This window comes from Crotalus tigris, unplaced genomic scaffold (assembly GCF_016545835.1).
Source record: "Crotalus tigris isolate CLP2741 ecotype Arizona unplaced genomic scaffold, ASM1654583v1 scf7180000020136.56479, whole genome shotgun sequence".
NCBI classification, from domain to species: domain Eukaryota; kingdom Metazoa; phylum Chordata; class Lepidosauria; order Squamata; family Viperidae; genus Crotalus; species Crotalus tigris.
The window spans coordinates 1-13,598 of record NW_024097873.1 but is presented as its reverse complement, the minus strand read 5'-3'; the positions used below and the strand labels follow the sequence as shown (position 1 = coordinate 13,598).

Sequence of the window (13,598 nt, the reverse complement as noted above, 5' to 3'; positions counted from 1 at the left end):
ACAATGTAAACAATGCAGACCCAGCAGCCTTGAGTTGGAAAACAAAATATACCATTGTAAGAAATATCTATAGTCCAATAGCACCCACACCAATGTACTGGCTCCAAGGTCAGCCACACCTAGACACTCATTAAGGGAACAAAGAAGAAAGAAAAATATTGTTCTGACACAAATCCATTCATAAGAATTCCCATTTCTTCATTCCTGTTGCAATAATTTATTGTTAGCAAAATTAAATGTCAGCAATGTGTTTAATATTTTACTTGTTTTTATATTCATAATTCACAAAGATGATGCAAAATAACTATGTTTATCAGTTGTTGTATATTAAAAACTTGTGTTGGTTGAATAAAACGTAAACATCTGTCTGCTTTTCTTTTTTTCAGGATCGAAGGCGAATGTTTGAGAACAATCTAGTAAAGAAAGGTCTGGAACTAGAAACCGAAGACAAGAAGGTAGCAATTACTATGGTTTGTTACTGATTAAAATCAGTATGATTAAAAGTATTGGGGCATTGAAAATCTCTAGAAACAGCTGGCAGTGGGATCTTTGCTTCCTGAACACCATGTTTAATTTGTTTGTTTATACTAATGTCATTGTAGATAAAACCTGGTAATCAGAAAATAATACAAGTTTCTCTCTGAAGCAACTGTAGTACATAAGGGTACTTTCCACAATTGATTTGTGTCTTTTACAAATGCATTACTATTCTATCCTTTTTTTGTTGTTGTTGTTAATGGGAGATTGCTCCATTTTATATCATACTTTTATGTCTATCCCAGGTAACAGATAATTCCATGCAGGTTGCAACTGATTGTAGATATTTTTTTCCTGGGTGAAATTCTGCCCATTTACCATCAGGTGATATTGCTAATATCTCAAAGAAATAGGAATAGCTAAAAACATAACCAGCAACTGCATGGTCAAAAAAGATTTGAACATAAAGAGAAGAAGTGGAATGTTGAACCTTACTATGTTTCAAAAACTGGCATTTTTAAAAATGTTTTCTGGCTTTTGTTTTGAAGGATGGAAAGCTGATAATTGAGAATAATCTAACACATTGATTGCTTTTTCTTCTTCCCCCCACCTCCATATTAGCTATTAGCTAATTTGCTCTTATTTAATGTTCTCAATTCTCAATATCTTATTTTTGGTGAGCTGCTCATAGTCACTGAAAGTGAGTGGGCAGCCATATAAATTCTCTAAATAAATAAATAAAATAAATAAATATTTAACATACCATGTATCAGTATTTTTTTCCCCAAATAACTGGCTCTGAAATTATGTTCAGATTATGGATGCAATCAAAAGAAAATAATTTCAAGTCTTATCCATATGAAAATATATTTCCTAGGGTCTTAGTCAATACTCATCAGGATAGCTGAAAATTAGTTATAATTTAATTAAATTTGTTGTATTCCTCCATTTTCCATAATTCTAATAAAATTAGTGATAACTAATTTAAACCTTAGTCATTTAAGTGTGACTAACTTTTTCTGCCTCGGATTCTAAAACAGATACTACTAAAGTACAATGAAGTGAATGGCAAACCTAGAGATGATTTTTACAACTGTTTCAGAAGCCACTTTTAACCCATTAGGATTGAGGTGTCCTTGTTTCCTATATGTGTATTTTATGGGCATACACTTAAAAGCCACAGGAGGACTTCAGCACTAATTGTATGAGCATTTTTATTTTCAATCCCAAAATGTTTTAGATCGCTCTCCCTCCCCCCCCCCCAAAAAAAAACAAGATTTCAGACTGGTTGTTCCAGGGATTGTTCATTTTGGACTCTTTCTAAAATGCTGCAAACCTCATCCAAGTATGGATGAATCACCCTAGAAGAATAGCAAGAACATGCTGGGAGAAAAATAGAGCCTTGTGAATGCTGGAAATATTCAGAGGACTTTGTCCTTCCTCATTATACATAGGGATAAAAAGGGTAGATGTCCAACTTCTTAGACTTTGTAGCCATCACCATATCTTTGGAGGGCAAATTACTTAATTTACAAATAAGCCTTTATCATTTCATTTGCAGGAATCTGAAAATGGCAAAACGTATTTTGTGAAGATTCACGCCCCGTGGGAAATTCTGATCACTTATGCAGAAGTGCTAAACATCAAAATGCCCATCAAGGAGAATGATATTCCCTGTATGGTGGAAAACCCATTGGACTGCATATTCTGGCCATTTAGACTACCTGAGATTGTGATGCACCCTGAACCGGACTACTTTACAGCACCATTTAGCAAAGAAAGACAGGAATTGTACCTCATTGATGATGAGAATATGTTTTTTTCGCCATCTGTCAGAAACAGAATAGTGAGTACTTCATTTACCACTTCAGTGATCGTGCAATACAACAAGCCAGTTTGTGGCTTAGATGGGAACATGCTGCCTAGCACAACATGCCTGCTGTCAAATTGTCCTAAATGCTGTAGTGTTGTTGACTTGTGGTAGGCTGGTTGGTTGGTTGGTTTTGCCATACAGAATCAATTGAGAAAAAGCTCCCTGAGCATAAAACAGCATATGCTTTCTTTTCCTTGGTTATTCTAGCCAGAAAGGGCCTTTCCTTTGTATTTAAATGACTCACTCTGAATTACAGTACAAAGGATGACTCAGCAATTGCAGAAGACCCAAATATGGGAGAAATCAGCAGGGTCAAGCAAAGGCTTCTCAGCCAAATGCCTGGCTTACTCTGTTGCCAAAACACTGCCATAGCTTCTAGACTTGCTGATGTAGCCAGATCGTTGTTGTTTGTTGCTCTTTGCCAATATTACTGGTTCATTTCATGGAGGTGTTTCCTGTCTTTCCTCATTATTGGAATGGGCCTTCAGAAGTGTGTGGAGGAGCATTGTTTCTCCAAGCATCTTCAAAGGAGGAAGCATCATCAAACACACCAGCTCTTTGAAAGTTTGCAGTCGTAACAGGCACACAACTTCACATGGTCAAATGTATACAGGTAGTCCTCGACTTACAACAGTTCACTTAGTGACCATTCAAAGTTACAAAGGCACTGAAAAAAGACTGTTTTTCACACGACCATTAGAGCTTCCCCCGTGGTCCCATGATCAAAATTCATACGCTTCGCAACTAACTCATATTCATGACGGTTGCAATGTACTGGGGTCATTGCAACCTTTTGCGACATTCTGACCTTCTTTCAATGGGGAAGAAAGGCTCACTTAACAGCCACATTACTAACTTAGCAACTGCAGCAATTCACTTAAGAAACATGGCAAGAAAGGTCGTAAAATGGGGCAAAATTCACTTGACAAATGTCTCGCTTAACAACATAAATGTTGGGCTCAATTGTAGTTGTAAGTTAAGGACTACCTGTATATCCCTAGTAGGAGAGTCACACTGTTTTTTCTACTTCTTCAGAAAGATATTGAAAAACATAAGGTGGTGGGGCTGCTATTCAGTTGTTTAGGTCCTAACTGGAAGACTGAAACAGCAAAAGCAATAACATTCCTGCAAGCCAACATTTATCCTAGGCCAGGGAAAACCTGCTTCCTCTGTAAACTGTAAGAAGAAAGGGCCTCAAAGTTTAATGACATAATTACTGTAGTATAATTAACCAATCAAAATTAACATGTCAAATTTCACCAGAGTATGAAGAAAAGTTTTATATTCTCATAGTTTACATAATATGGCAATAATTTTAAATTTAAAAATTGTAAAGTTCTTTCCCCCTCTCTTCTAGGTTTTTTATATTTTAACAAGGTGCCCATATGGAACAGAAGAAGGGAAGAAGAAGTTTGGAATCAAAAGACTTCTAAATAATGGCACCTACTCTTCTGCTTACCCTCTTCATGATGTAGGCATTTTAGTCATTCATTCATTTGCCTATTTTCTGAAGGAAACCTGTCTTTCTCTGAAAATTGTATTTGGATACGTTTGTCTTTGCCTTCAAATAGGCCAGTATCTATGGTTTTTGTAATTGCGAATATTATTATGGAATTGCTTATATTAAAGATGTGTGAATGTATATGTATGCTAAAATACCTCAGAAAAAGTGAAATCGGGAGGAGAGAAAGAACAATATCCACTTATAATTGTAGAATGAAGTGATGACAAGAGCATTAGAGGTTTTAGAGATTAGTATTATATTGCCCTCTGGTGGCAAGCAATGAACGCTTACTGGAGAGATTTGTATTTTCTGTGTGTGTGTGCATACATGTATGCGTGTGTATGTTTGTGTGTGTATGTATGTGTGTGTGTGTGTATATGTATGTGTGTGTGTATATATATGTATGTATGTATGTATGTATGTATATGTATGTATATGTATATACACATGCATACACACATACATATAATTTAGCTTGGAGAACAGTCTTATTAATTCTGATATTCTCCCAGAAAAGTTGAAAAGGAACTATTACCTACATTGATTATTCAGAATCACTTAACTCTATATTTAAGATGAAGATAGTCTCTCTAAATTTCATATTAAATAACAAATACATAAACATTTCTCATGCTATATGAATAGCTGAATATTGCTTCTCTCCACAACTTTATATTTACATAGACGTATATCACTTTCTTTCTCTACTGTATGCTCTTTCCTTTCCTTATCTATTTTTATTTCCATTTGTCTGTCTTTCTTTCCGAATCACATGGTCTGCGTTGAGCTGCCATATAGCTCTATAAATAAATAAATACATTCTATTTCTATATGAATGTGGAGATGTCTCTCTGTTAAACATAGAACCACCCATAGATTTATTTTGTATATTACAGTAGTATTGTTGGAGAGATTATGTTGCTATTTGCTGACTTATTTTGTGTCTTCTTTATTTTTTTCATGCTGATTCAGTGTCAGTACTGGAAGAAGTCAAATGATCCAAAGTGTGAAAATGAAAGATATACCTTACATAGGGAATGGGCCCGGTTTCCTAGATTTTACAAGGAACAGCCCTTGGATCTTATCAGGTAAATGATTTCCCTGATATATTAATGGCCGTTGGGCCTTTCAGAAATATAGCAATAGCACTTAGACTTATATACTGTTCCAGAGTGCTTTATAGCAGTCTCTGAGCGTTTTGTCCCCAACAATCTGGGGACAAATCTCATTTTACCGACCTTGGAAAGATGGAAGGCTGAGTCAACCTTGAGTCAATCAGGATCGAACTCCTGCCTGTGGCAGAGTCAGCCTGCAATACTACATTTTAACAACTGCGCCGCCAGGGCTCTAATACATGCTATATTACATGCCTGTATTTCTTTTTATAAACAATAACTTTATATGTGGAATATAATGTAAAAATCAAGCAGTATATGTTTGGAAAATAATTTGGAAGACATGCTTTTGATCATATAGGAGCACAGCACCTTTCTGTCCATCTCTTTCCCAGCTTCCACACAAGTCTGAAAAAAAAATAACCTTGCAGTTGCTTCAAGAGTAATACAGAACAGTATGGCTGGAGAATTCTGGGAGTTGAAGTCTACATATCTTAAATTTGCCAAGGTTGAGGAACAAATACAAGTTAACACCTTAGAGCAATTTCATATTTTTTCACACTCACATAGAAGTCTTTTAAAAAAGGCTACTTCAATAGATATCGAAGAGTTGCTGTGTTGCCATTTTTTCCAAACATTTTGAAGCATGTCCTGATATAAAAGACCAAGAAAATGCAGAATAAAATAATTAGGAGAACTGGTTTGATAATAAGTCAAGATATTTTATATAGACAGAAAGAGATAAAGAGAGATAGAGATAGATAGAGAGGGAGGGAGGGAGGAGGGGGATCCAGTATTAGAATATTCAGGGGTGAATAAACTGAGGATTATTTTGCAGTAAGTTATATCCACATTTTGCCCTTTATTGCTATTTTAAGCTTTGCCTTTGTTTTTCTTGGATTATTTTCTTGCAGGAAATATTACGGAGAGAAGATTGGAATCTATTTTGCCTGGCTGGGTTTTTATACTGAGATGCTGTTCTTTGCAGCTGTTGTTGGCTTCATTTGTTTTCTGTATGGTTTGTTCACAATGAATGAAAATATGAGCAGGTAAGTATAGTTGACAAAGCAACATTAGTTAAATTACGTCAATCAGTTAATGATGAAGTTTTATTTCTTACTTTCTTTTTTTAAGATGTATGATTTTAGATAAGGATTCTGGCTTAACCCGATGAACTGATTTGCATATATTTCAACATAAATCTAATATCCAGTGGCAGAAACTATAACCTATGCCATAATAATGGCTCAGATATAGTTTCTTACCATGTATTGAAAGACAGAGGTTAATTTTGATTGTACACAAGCACTATTATCTCTTAAATATGTTTTATTAAATACACCACATCTTTATCTATCCTCTTTAGCAAAGAAATATGTCATCCCGGTATTGGTGGTGAAATTATCATGTGTCCATTATGTGATCGAAAATGCGATTACTGGAGATTGAATTCTACTTGTGAGTCTTCACAGGTTCGTAACACTTACAGCATTTGTATTTTCAAAAATACATACTTTCATGTATTATTCTAATGTACAATGCCTGTTTTTCAATTCTAGTATTCCCATTTGTTTGACAATGTGGCAACCCTCTTTTTTGCAATATTTATGGGCATCTGGGGTAAGTACACTTGTTTTATTGTTAATGTTTTCAGAATTAATTTTAAGGAGTTGGGAGTTATTTATTCAGAGATGATTTTATGTTTTGATTTGTATACTTCTCACATTTAAATGGTGTTACAGAAATTCCACAAAATAAATAAGAGATATGTAAATAATCTGTGCTTAATCAGACTCCATTCCATTTATAGAAAAGCTGTTCAGGATACAAAGCTTTGTTGTACTACTGTGACAAATTTTAAACATTATTGATCTGAAAGAAAACTGGAAAATTGAATTAAACCATTGTTGTCAGTTGACTGATAGGGACAAAGTTTCAGGCATGGTATTCTTCCCTTTATGCTGAACATCTATAATATCAGTCTTTCCCTAAATATATTTATTAACCAAAATTCAGTGAATTAGATGAGTAAGATTTTAGTTGTGCTTTAATGCAACTGGTTAATCCTGACCAGCTGAGATCCTGTTGATATAACAATATCAACATTTATAATAAAAAAACAATCATTTCTATAAGATAATTAACAAACTTTTTTGTAAATAAATGTTTGTATAAGTAATTATTACTTCTGGCTTGCCTCCAGAAGTTGTGGGTACTCCATCACTGGAGGTTTTAAGAATAGTTTGGACAGCCTTTTGTCCAGAATAGTATAGGGTCTCCTGCTTGACAAGGGGGTTGGACTAGATGACCTCCAAGATCCCTTCCAACTCTGTTGTTCTGTTACTATGTTACTAAAATAGTAGATACTACTTCACATTATGGTTTTATGCTATCCCAAAATATGTTTAGCTAATTCTATGTTGCCTAACCCTCTCTGAATTGTAGTTACACTTTTCTTGGAATTTTGGAAGCGAAGACAAGCTCGACTTGAATATGAGTGGGATTTGGTTGATTTTGAGGAAGAACAGCAACAACTCCAACTTAGACCAGAGTATGAAGCAAAATGTACTCAAAAGAGGAAGAATCCAGTAACTCAGGTAATTTTGTTTTGCTTACTTAGAAGATAAAAAATAATTTGCAGGTTGTAGAATTAATAAGATTTAGGTAGCTTTTTTTGGAGAACCCTTAGGTGAGCATGCTCTCAAGACCTACTATGCAACCGCGTTTGCCCAAAAGTAAGGCCTACACCAACAATAAGCCCTAGCTTGATTTTTGGGGGTGGGCCTAATATAAGCTGTATCCCAAAAATAAGCCCTTGTTTGGGGGGTGAGGCACACACCTAAAAATCAAGCTAGGGTGGGGGTGTGGAATTGCGCCACCCACCCCACACCCACTTACCTTGCAGCCAGGCCTCTCTTTGCCAGCCCACTTCTGCAGCCAGGCCTGCATTTCTCAGCCACGGGGCTTTCCGGAAGAACTGTGCAGCTAAGAACTGGTTCTGCAAGACCTCGGCAGCCGAGCACCAAGCTATGGATTGAATCCATAGCTCGGTACTCAGCTGCTTAGGCTTTCTATGCAGGCCCGAATGCAGCTGCAGAACTTCGACCCCAGAAGAAGTGGACCGCTGGGTGGGGCTGTCAGTGCTGGAGGTGAGGTAAGGCTTACTCTGAAAATAAGACCCGGTGCCTCTTTTGAAGGCAAAAGGAAAAAAAAAGCCCCATTCTTATTTTCGTGGAAACACAGTAGTTCAGTTTAATATGCCAGCTAAGAATACACATTTGTTCCAGGATATGATAGACATGTAGTGCTTTGACAGGTTTTACAATTATATAGTTATTAAAATGCAAGTTCATTTTAAACATCAGCAGTTAGGTTATTGTCTGAAACTCTGATAATGGGGTACCTGGATTTCCCATAGGTGATCAAATAGCATTTTACTAGGAATATGCATTAACATGTTTATCTAATTTACTGTGATCTTGAAATTGGTTCAGCTATTCAGAAAGAAATATGAAGATTTAGTTCTCATTTTCATACTACTTTACTGCTATAAAGTAAAGCCTTCATTTGGGGAGATATAATATTAGGAATAAAGTTTATAATATTAGGAATAAAGTTTCTAGTTAATGTTTCCCCTGACTTGCTAGCTTTCTAAATCTAAAGAAATTCTGCTATAGGGGTATCATTGGCACCACCTAATTTGGGATATTTGGAGCGCTGCTTTTTCCACTTTTGTGTGATGGATATTATTGATACAGTCCAAAAGCATAGGTATATTTTTGCCAGCTAAGAAGCTGAATATTCATTTTCAATCTCTGTAGATCATGGTTAAGTGGATGCAGTTGGCTTGTGGTGTTCAATTCTGGCTGAAATAAATGCATTATTATTTTAGCTATCTAGGTCTGTTTCTCAGTTCTTTTATTTCTCTGAAGACATCCAATAAGAAAATACTCATTATTTCATTTGAGACTTCCTCCACAATAGGAAGTCCTCTTTACATCTATTCTGAACCTACTTTCGTACAATGTTAACCCATTGTTCTGGTTCTGCTCTCGGGGTGAAATATAGAACTCCACTTGCTTTCGGTGAAACAGTGTTTTTTAAACTGCTTTTCAAAAGCCTTATTTTTCAAGATGCTTGCCATCTTGGAAGCCCTGTCTTGAACTTTATTCAGCTTGTTGTGTGATGTCCAGGATTGGACCCAATATTGCAACCAGGGCAGAGAATAGTGGAACAATAACAATAACCTCTTCAAAATAGTGTCCACCCCAAGGTAGCATTTGCCATTTTTAATAGTTACATAACATTGTTTGCTCATGTTTAACTTTGTGTGAGCAAGAATATAGATCCTTTTCACAAATATTCCTGCCCAGTTAGGTTCTCCCTCCCCCCCAAAAAATCCTATTCTTTCATATATATTTTTTCTGCTCAGTCAGGAAATAAAAACAATCCTGGTAAATTTGGAGTTCTGTGGCTGCATCCTGATCCATTATTTATAAAATTCCCTTTTCACCCCTATGGATGATACGCGTCTTCCTCAGTCTGAGGTCCTCTACTAGAGGCCTGGGAATGTGAGAGTTCTGCACAGTATTTTAGCTGTTCTAACACTGCGCTTTTCTGGACAGAGAAGCATATACATTCTAGGATCTATTGCAAGGGTCATAGTCCCAGTAGTTGCTCTACTACCACTGGATCACTTTCATCTTTATTTTTCACATCTTAATTCTTCCTTCAGGCCTGGTACTTCTCTAGCTTTTCATACTCTTTCTTCCTGAGGTTGCTGTCACTTAGCACTGCTAAATCTATCCCATCTCTGTCTTCTGGCCCTTGCCTATATCATAATATTTGCTTGATTGGGCAATACTTGCTGGTCTCTAAGACAATCCCACAGAATCTTACCCGTCTCTGTCTCTGTCTGTCTGTCTCTCTCTCTCTCTCTCTCTGATTCTCTCTGTGTGTGTCTGTCTCTCTCTCTCTCTGTCTCTCTCTCTCTCTGTCTGTCTCTCTTTCTCTGTCTCCCTCTATCTCTGTCTCTTTCTCTGTGTGTGTCTCTCTCTCTGTGTCACTCTCTCTCTGTGTCTCTGTCTCTCTCTCTGTATCTCTCTGTCTCTCTATCTCTGTCTCTCTGTCTCTTTCTGTGTGTGTCTCTGTCTCTGTGTGTCCCTATCTCTCTCTCTGTCTCTCTCTCTCTCTGTGTGTCTCTCTCTTTCTATCTCTGTGTCTCTCTGTCTCTCTCTGTCTCTGTCTCTAGCTGTCTGTGTCTCTCTGTGTGCCTCTCTCTGTGTCTCTCTGTCTCTCTCTCTCTCTGTGTGTGTCTTCCTCTGTCTCTCCGTCTCTGTGTGTGTGTGTGTGTCTCTCTCTGTCTCTCTCTCTGTGTCTATCTGTGTGAGTGTCTCTCTTTCTTTCTCTCTTTCTCTCTTTCTCTCTCTCTCTCTCTCTCTCTCCCTCCCTTTCCTTCTCCCTCTCTTTTCATAGAATTGTCATTGTCTCTGAAAGCCCAAGTGGCTGAAGGGACAGATAGCACTGTATCTACCTGGAAAGGCAGTTAAGATATTTTGACATTATGTATTTATAGTTCTGCTAATTAAAACTGTTTATAATTTGCCAGTGATGAAGACCTATTTGGGAAATGAAAGATATATGCTTCTGTTATTTGTGTATGTGAACACATTGGATCTATGTGAGCAAACATGATAACTGCATACAGAATTGACCTTTTCATCCACTCTTTGGAATCCTTCCCTTCCAGAAATAAAATATTTGAAGGATTATGTACAGTACACAGGCGAGAGGTTTGTGCATTTCTTTGCAAACCAAGCCATGATTATTTTAATCAATCCAAAATCCCGTTAAAAATCAATTGATTTTCATTCTTTAATTATTCCTTTTTTGACTGATGTTTTAGGAGTTAGAACTGTTTAAGAGGAAGAGCATTCATGACTATGGAAAACTGAGCTTGTTGTACTGTGGAATATTTTTTTGGGTAAGAGAGGGCTGCACAATTGCTGCAGCTTAGAGTGGCAAAACTAATAAAACAAGCCATTTCTTCAAGTGGGACAACAAAAAGCATCAGAATATGGAGTGATGAATGGGAGTATCTACTGAACAATTTGCTGAACAATTAATATTGACAATTGAAAAGAAATCTGCTCTCAACTTTCAAGTAGCAACGTTTTGTTCATAAAGTGATTGTAAAGCCATAAATAAATAATAGGATGACTTGGTAAATAAGCAACATCTCATTCAGTGTTCCACTCCTGCTTTTCTCCCAAAAGAGGAAATGTGCCATTTTACGCATTTGTGAGGGAGGGGATACATGATTTGCTTTCTCATAATGTTTGAGGTTGCTTTCTGCAGTGGTCTACATACAACTGTGACTGCGGGTGGTGAAAAATGCTGTGCTTGCTTGACTGTTTCAGGAACTGGAGCCTTATTTACCTCTAACTAGCCAGGCTGTACGGTTCTGCATCTCAGGAACTACAGTGTTGTTCTGGGTGAGCTCTTTTTGATTCATCCCTCTAACACGGCACTGATCACTTTTAAGCTTGAATTTTTAAGATGCTTCTGGATCTCTTTCACTCATGCTTGTTGCTTCCAGAATCTTTAACTAACATTTTCCAGTTTTATTTTCCTGTTGTCATGCAAAGTACACAATGAATACATAATATATGGCTTAAGTTTCTCCTCCTATCCAGTTTTAAATATTGTGTAATTATTTACCTTGCTACTTATGTTGCTACTATAGCTACATAATATTATATGGATTATGTGATACAATTGCACTGGGATGCTTTACATGAATGTGCGTGACACGTTTAAAATTAATTAAAAAACAAATATTACAGATCCACTGGGACTATAGGTCCTTAGCACAAAGATGAAGAACTGCATGCTTAATTCTCCTCTGAATAGAAAGGAGAAAATAACAAAGATTTTTTTTTAACTTAAAACTAAAAGAAAAAACAAGTGATCTACTTCCATTGTGGAATATGCACTGGAAAAATATTCAGATAAAGTTTTCTTCTACTTATATTCTGCAGTCTTGATAGAAGTTTCTAAAATTTTATTCACAATGTGCAGTTTGCATGAAACATTAATTTCTTTGGTTTCAAATCCTAAGTAGTCTAATTTATGTGATTATCTCAGATCTCTTTAATCATAGCAAGCATGATAGCTGTGATAGTTTACCGCCTTGCAGTCTATGCTGCTTTTGCCAGCATTATGGAGAACACAGAAACGCTGCAACCCATTCGAGGTTTGTTGACACCACAACTGGCAACGTCAGTCACAGCATCATTCCTCAATTTTATCATCATTATGATACTGAATTTCCTATATGAGAGGATAGCCATCTGGATCACAGATATGGGTAAGTATGTTGCATGATGACTAAGCTTACACCCTCTGTACATTTTCTGCCCCTCTGCTACATAGGCTGAAATCATCAGCACATGAAAATAGAACTTGCAGAACTTTTTCTGTCAGCCTAAAAGTCTTTGGGGTTCTTGCTTTATGTCAGCTATCCCCAGCCTGGGGTCCTCTATTAGCCTTGCTTTCAGAGAATGATGGAATTCATAATCCAATTTATCTGGAGAATGGCAGTTTGAGGAAGTCTACTTTATCTCTTATGGCTTCTTTGCTTTTAGATGATCTGACTTGCATTCCAGCTGTATGATTGCTAATTCTTAGCTTGTACCTTCCTAAGAGCTATGGGGTCAACAGTGGTAATAATGATTTTATCTGACTGCAAATGGAGCTCTCAGGAGGTTACTTGGGCAAAATTGCTTCTGTTTTCTCATGATTACAATATCTGTCTCTTGACAAAAGGCAAGGAAGTTCTTCATGAAATGTGTCTCAAATATTATTTTGCTTGAATTAATGAGAGCTTTGTTTATATTTATATTGTGCATAAAAGAAATAGGATACAACTATTTACTTCCACAAATTGATTCTATGTTAGTTAAATCACCTAGGAATGACATCAACTTTGTTTCCTTGTTCTGTACACGTTACACTCTGTGGGCAAAAGATAATTTATTCTATTTATTAAGCAAATGTATATGGCCACCCAACTCATACATGGTGACTCTAAGTAGATTCATAGCTCTACAAATGCTCTCTTAGAGAAATAAACTTTGCAATATTGAAGCCTATTGTCATATTCCAGAGGCTTCATAAACATTAATACTCTATTTCAGGGGTGTCAGATTGCTGGCCTGCAGGTCAGATGTGTCATGCAGAAGCCATGCCCACCCCATTGCCAGCAAGGGCAAAACCATCCTGATACGTTGTGCGACATCATATGACGTCGCGAGTTTGACATGTCTGCTCTACATGATATAAAGAGAATTAAATCCTTGTTTATTTTATCTTGCAGAAATACCAAGAACCCACTATGAATATGAAAACAGACTTACTATGAAGATGTTCCTCTTTCAGTTTGTCAACTACTACTCTTCATGCTTCTATGTAGCTTTTTTCAAAGGGAAATTTGTAGGATACCCTGGTTCTTATACATACATGTTCAGTCGCTGGAGAAATGAAGAGGTATGTAATAACTTTTAAAACGAATTTTGAAGAAAAATTGTCCATCATTCTAAATACCTTGCTTTGAAGTATAGAAAACTAA

General features: G+C 36.5%; 1 protein-coding gene across 1 annotated transcript in view; it reads left to right on the top strand.

Annotated features, from left to right (window-relative positions):
- LOC120318208 (anoctamin-5-like) overlaps positions 1-13,520 on the top strand; it is a gene marked incomplete at its 3' end in the record, with an annotated part of 39,659 nt that extends 26,139 nt beyond the window's left edge. Inside the window, exons 5-15 of the mRNA XM_039365619.1 lie at positions 387-455; positions 2,039-2,323; positions 3,708-3,821; positions 4,827-4,942; positions 5,884-6,018; positions 6,336-6,441; positions 6,529-6,589; positions 7,415-7,566; positions 10,875-10,952; positions 12,116-12,338; positions 13,347-13,520. Coding sequence (XP_039221553.1) covers positions 399-455; positions 2,039-2,323; positions 3,708-3,821; positions 4,827-4,942; positions 5,884-6,018; positions 6,336-6,441; positions 6,529-6,589; positions 7,415-7,566; positions 10,875-10,952; positions 12,116-12,338; positions 13,347-13,520 — 1,501 coding nt within the window. The remainder of the gene's footprint in view (positions 1-386; positions 456-2,038; positions 2,324-3,707; positions 3,822-4,826; positions 4,943-5,883; positions 6,019-6,335; positions 6,442-6,528; positions 6,590-7,414; positions 7,567-10,874; positions 10,953-12,115; positions 12,339-13,346) is intronic.
- Positions 13,521-13,598: the final 78 nt, after the last annotated feature.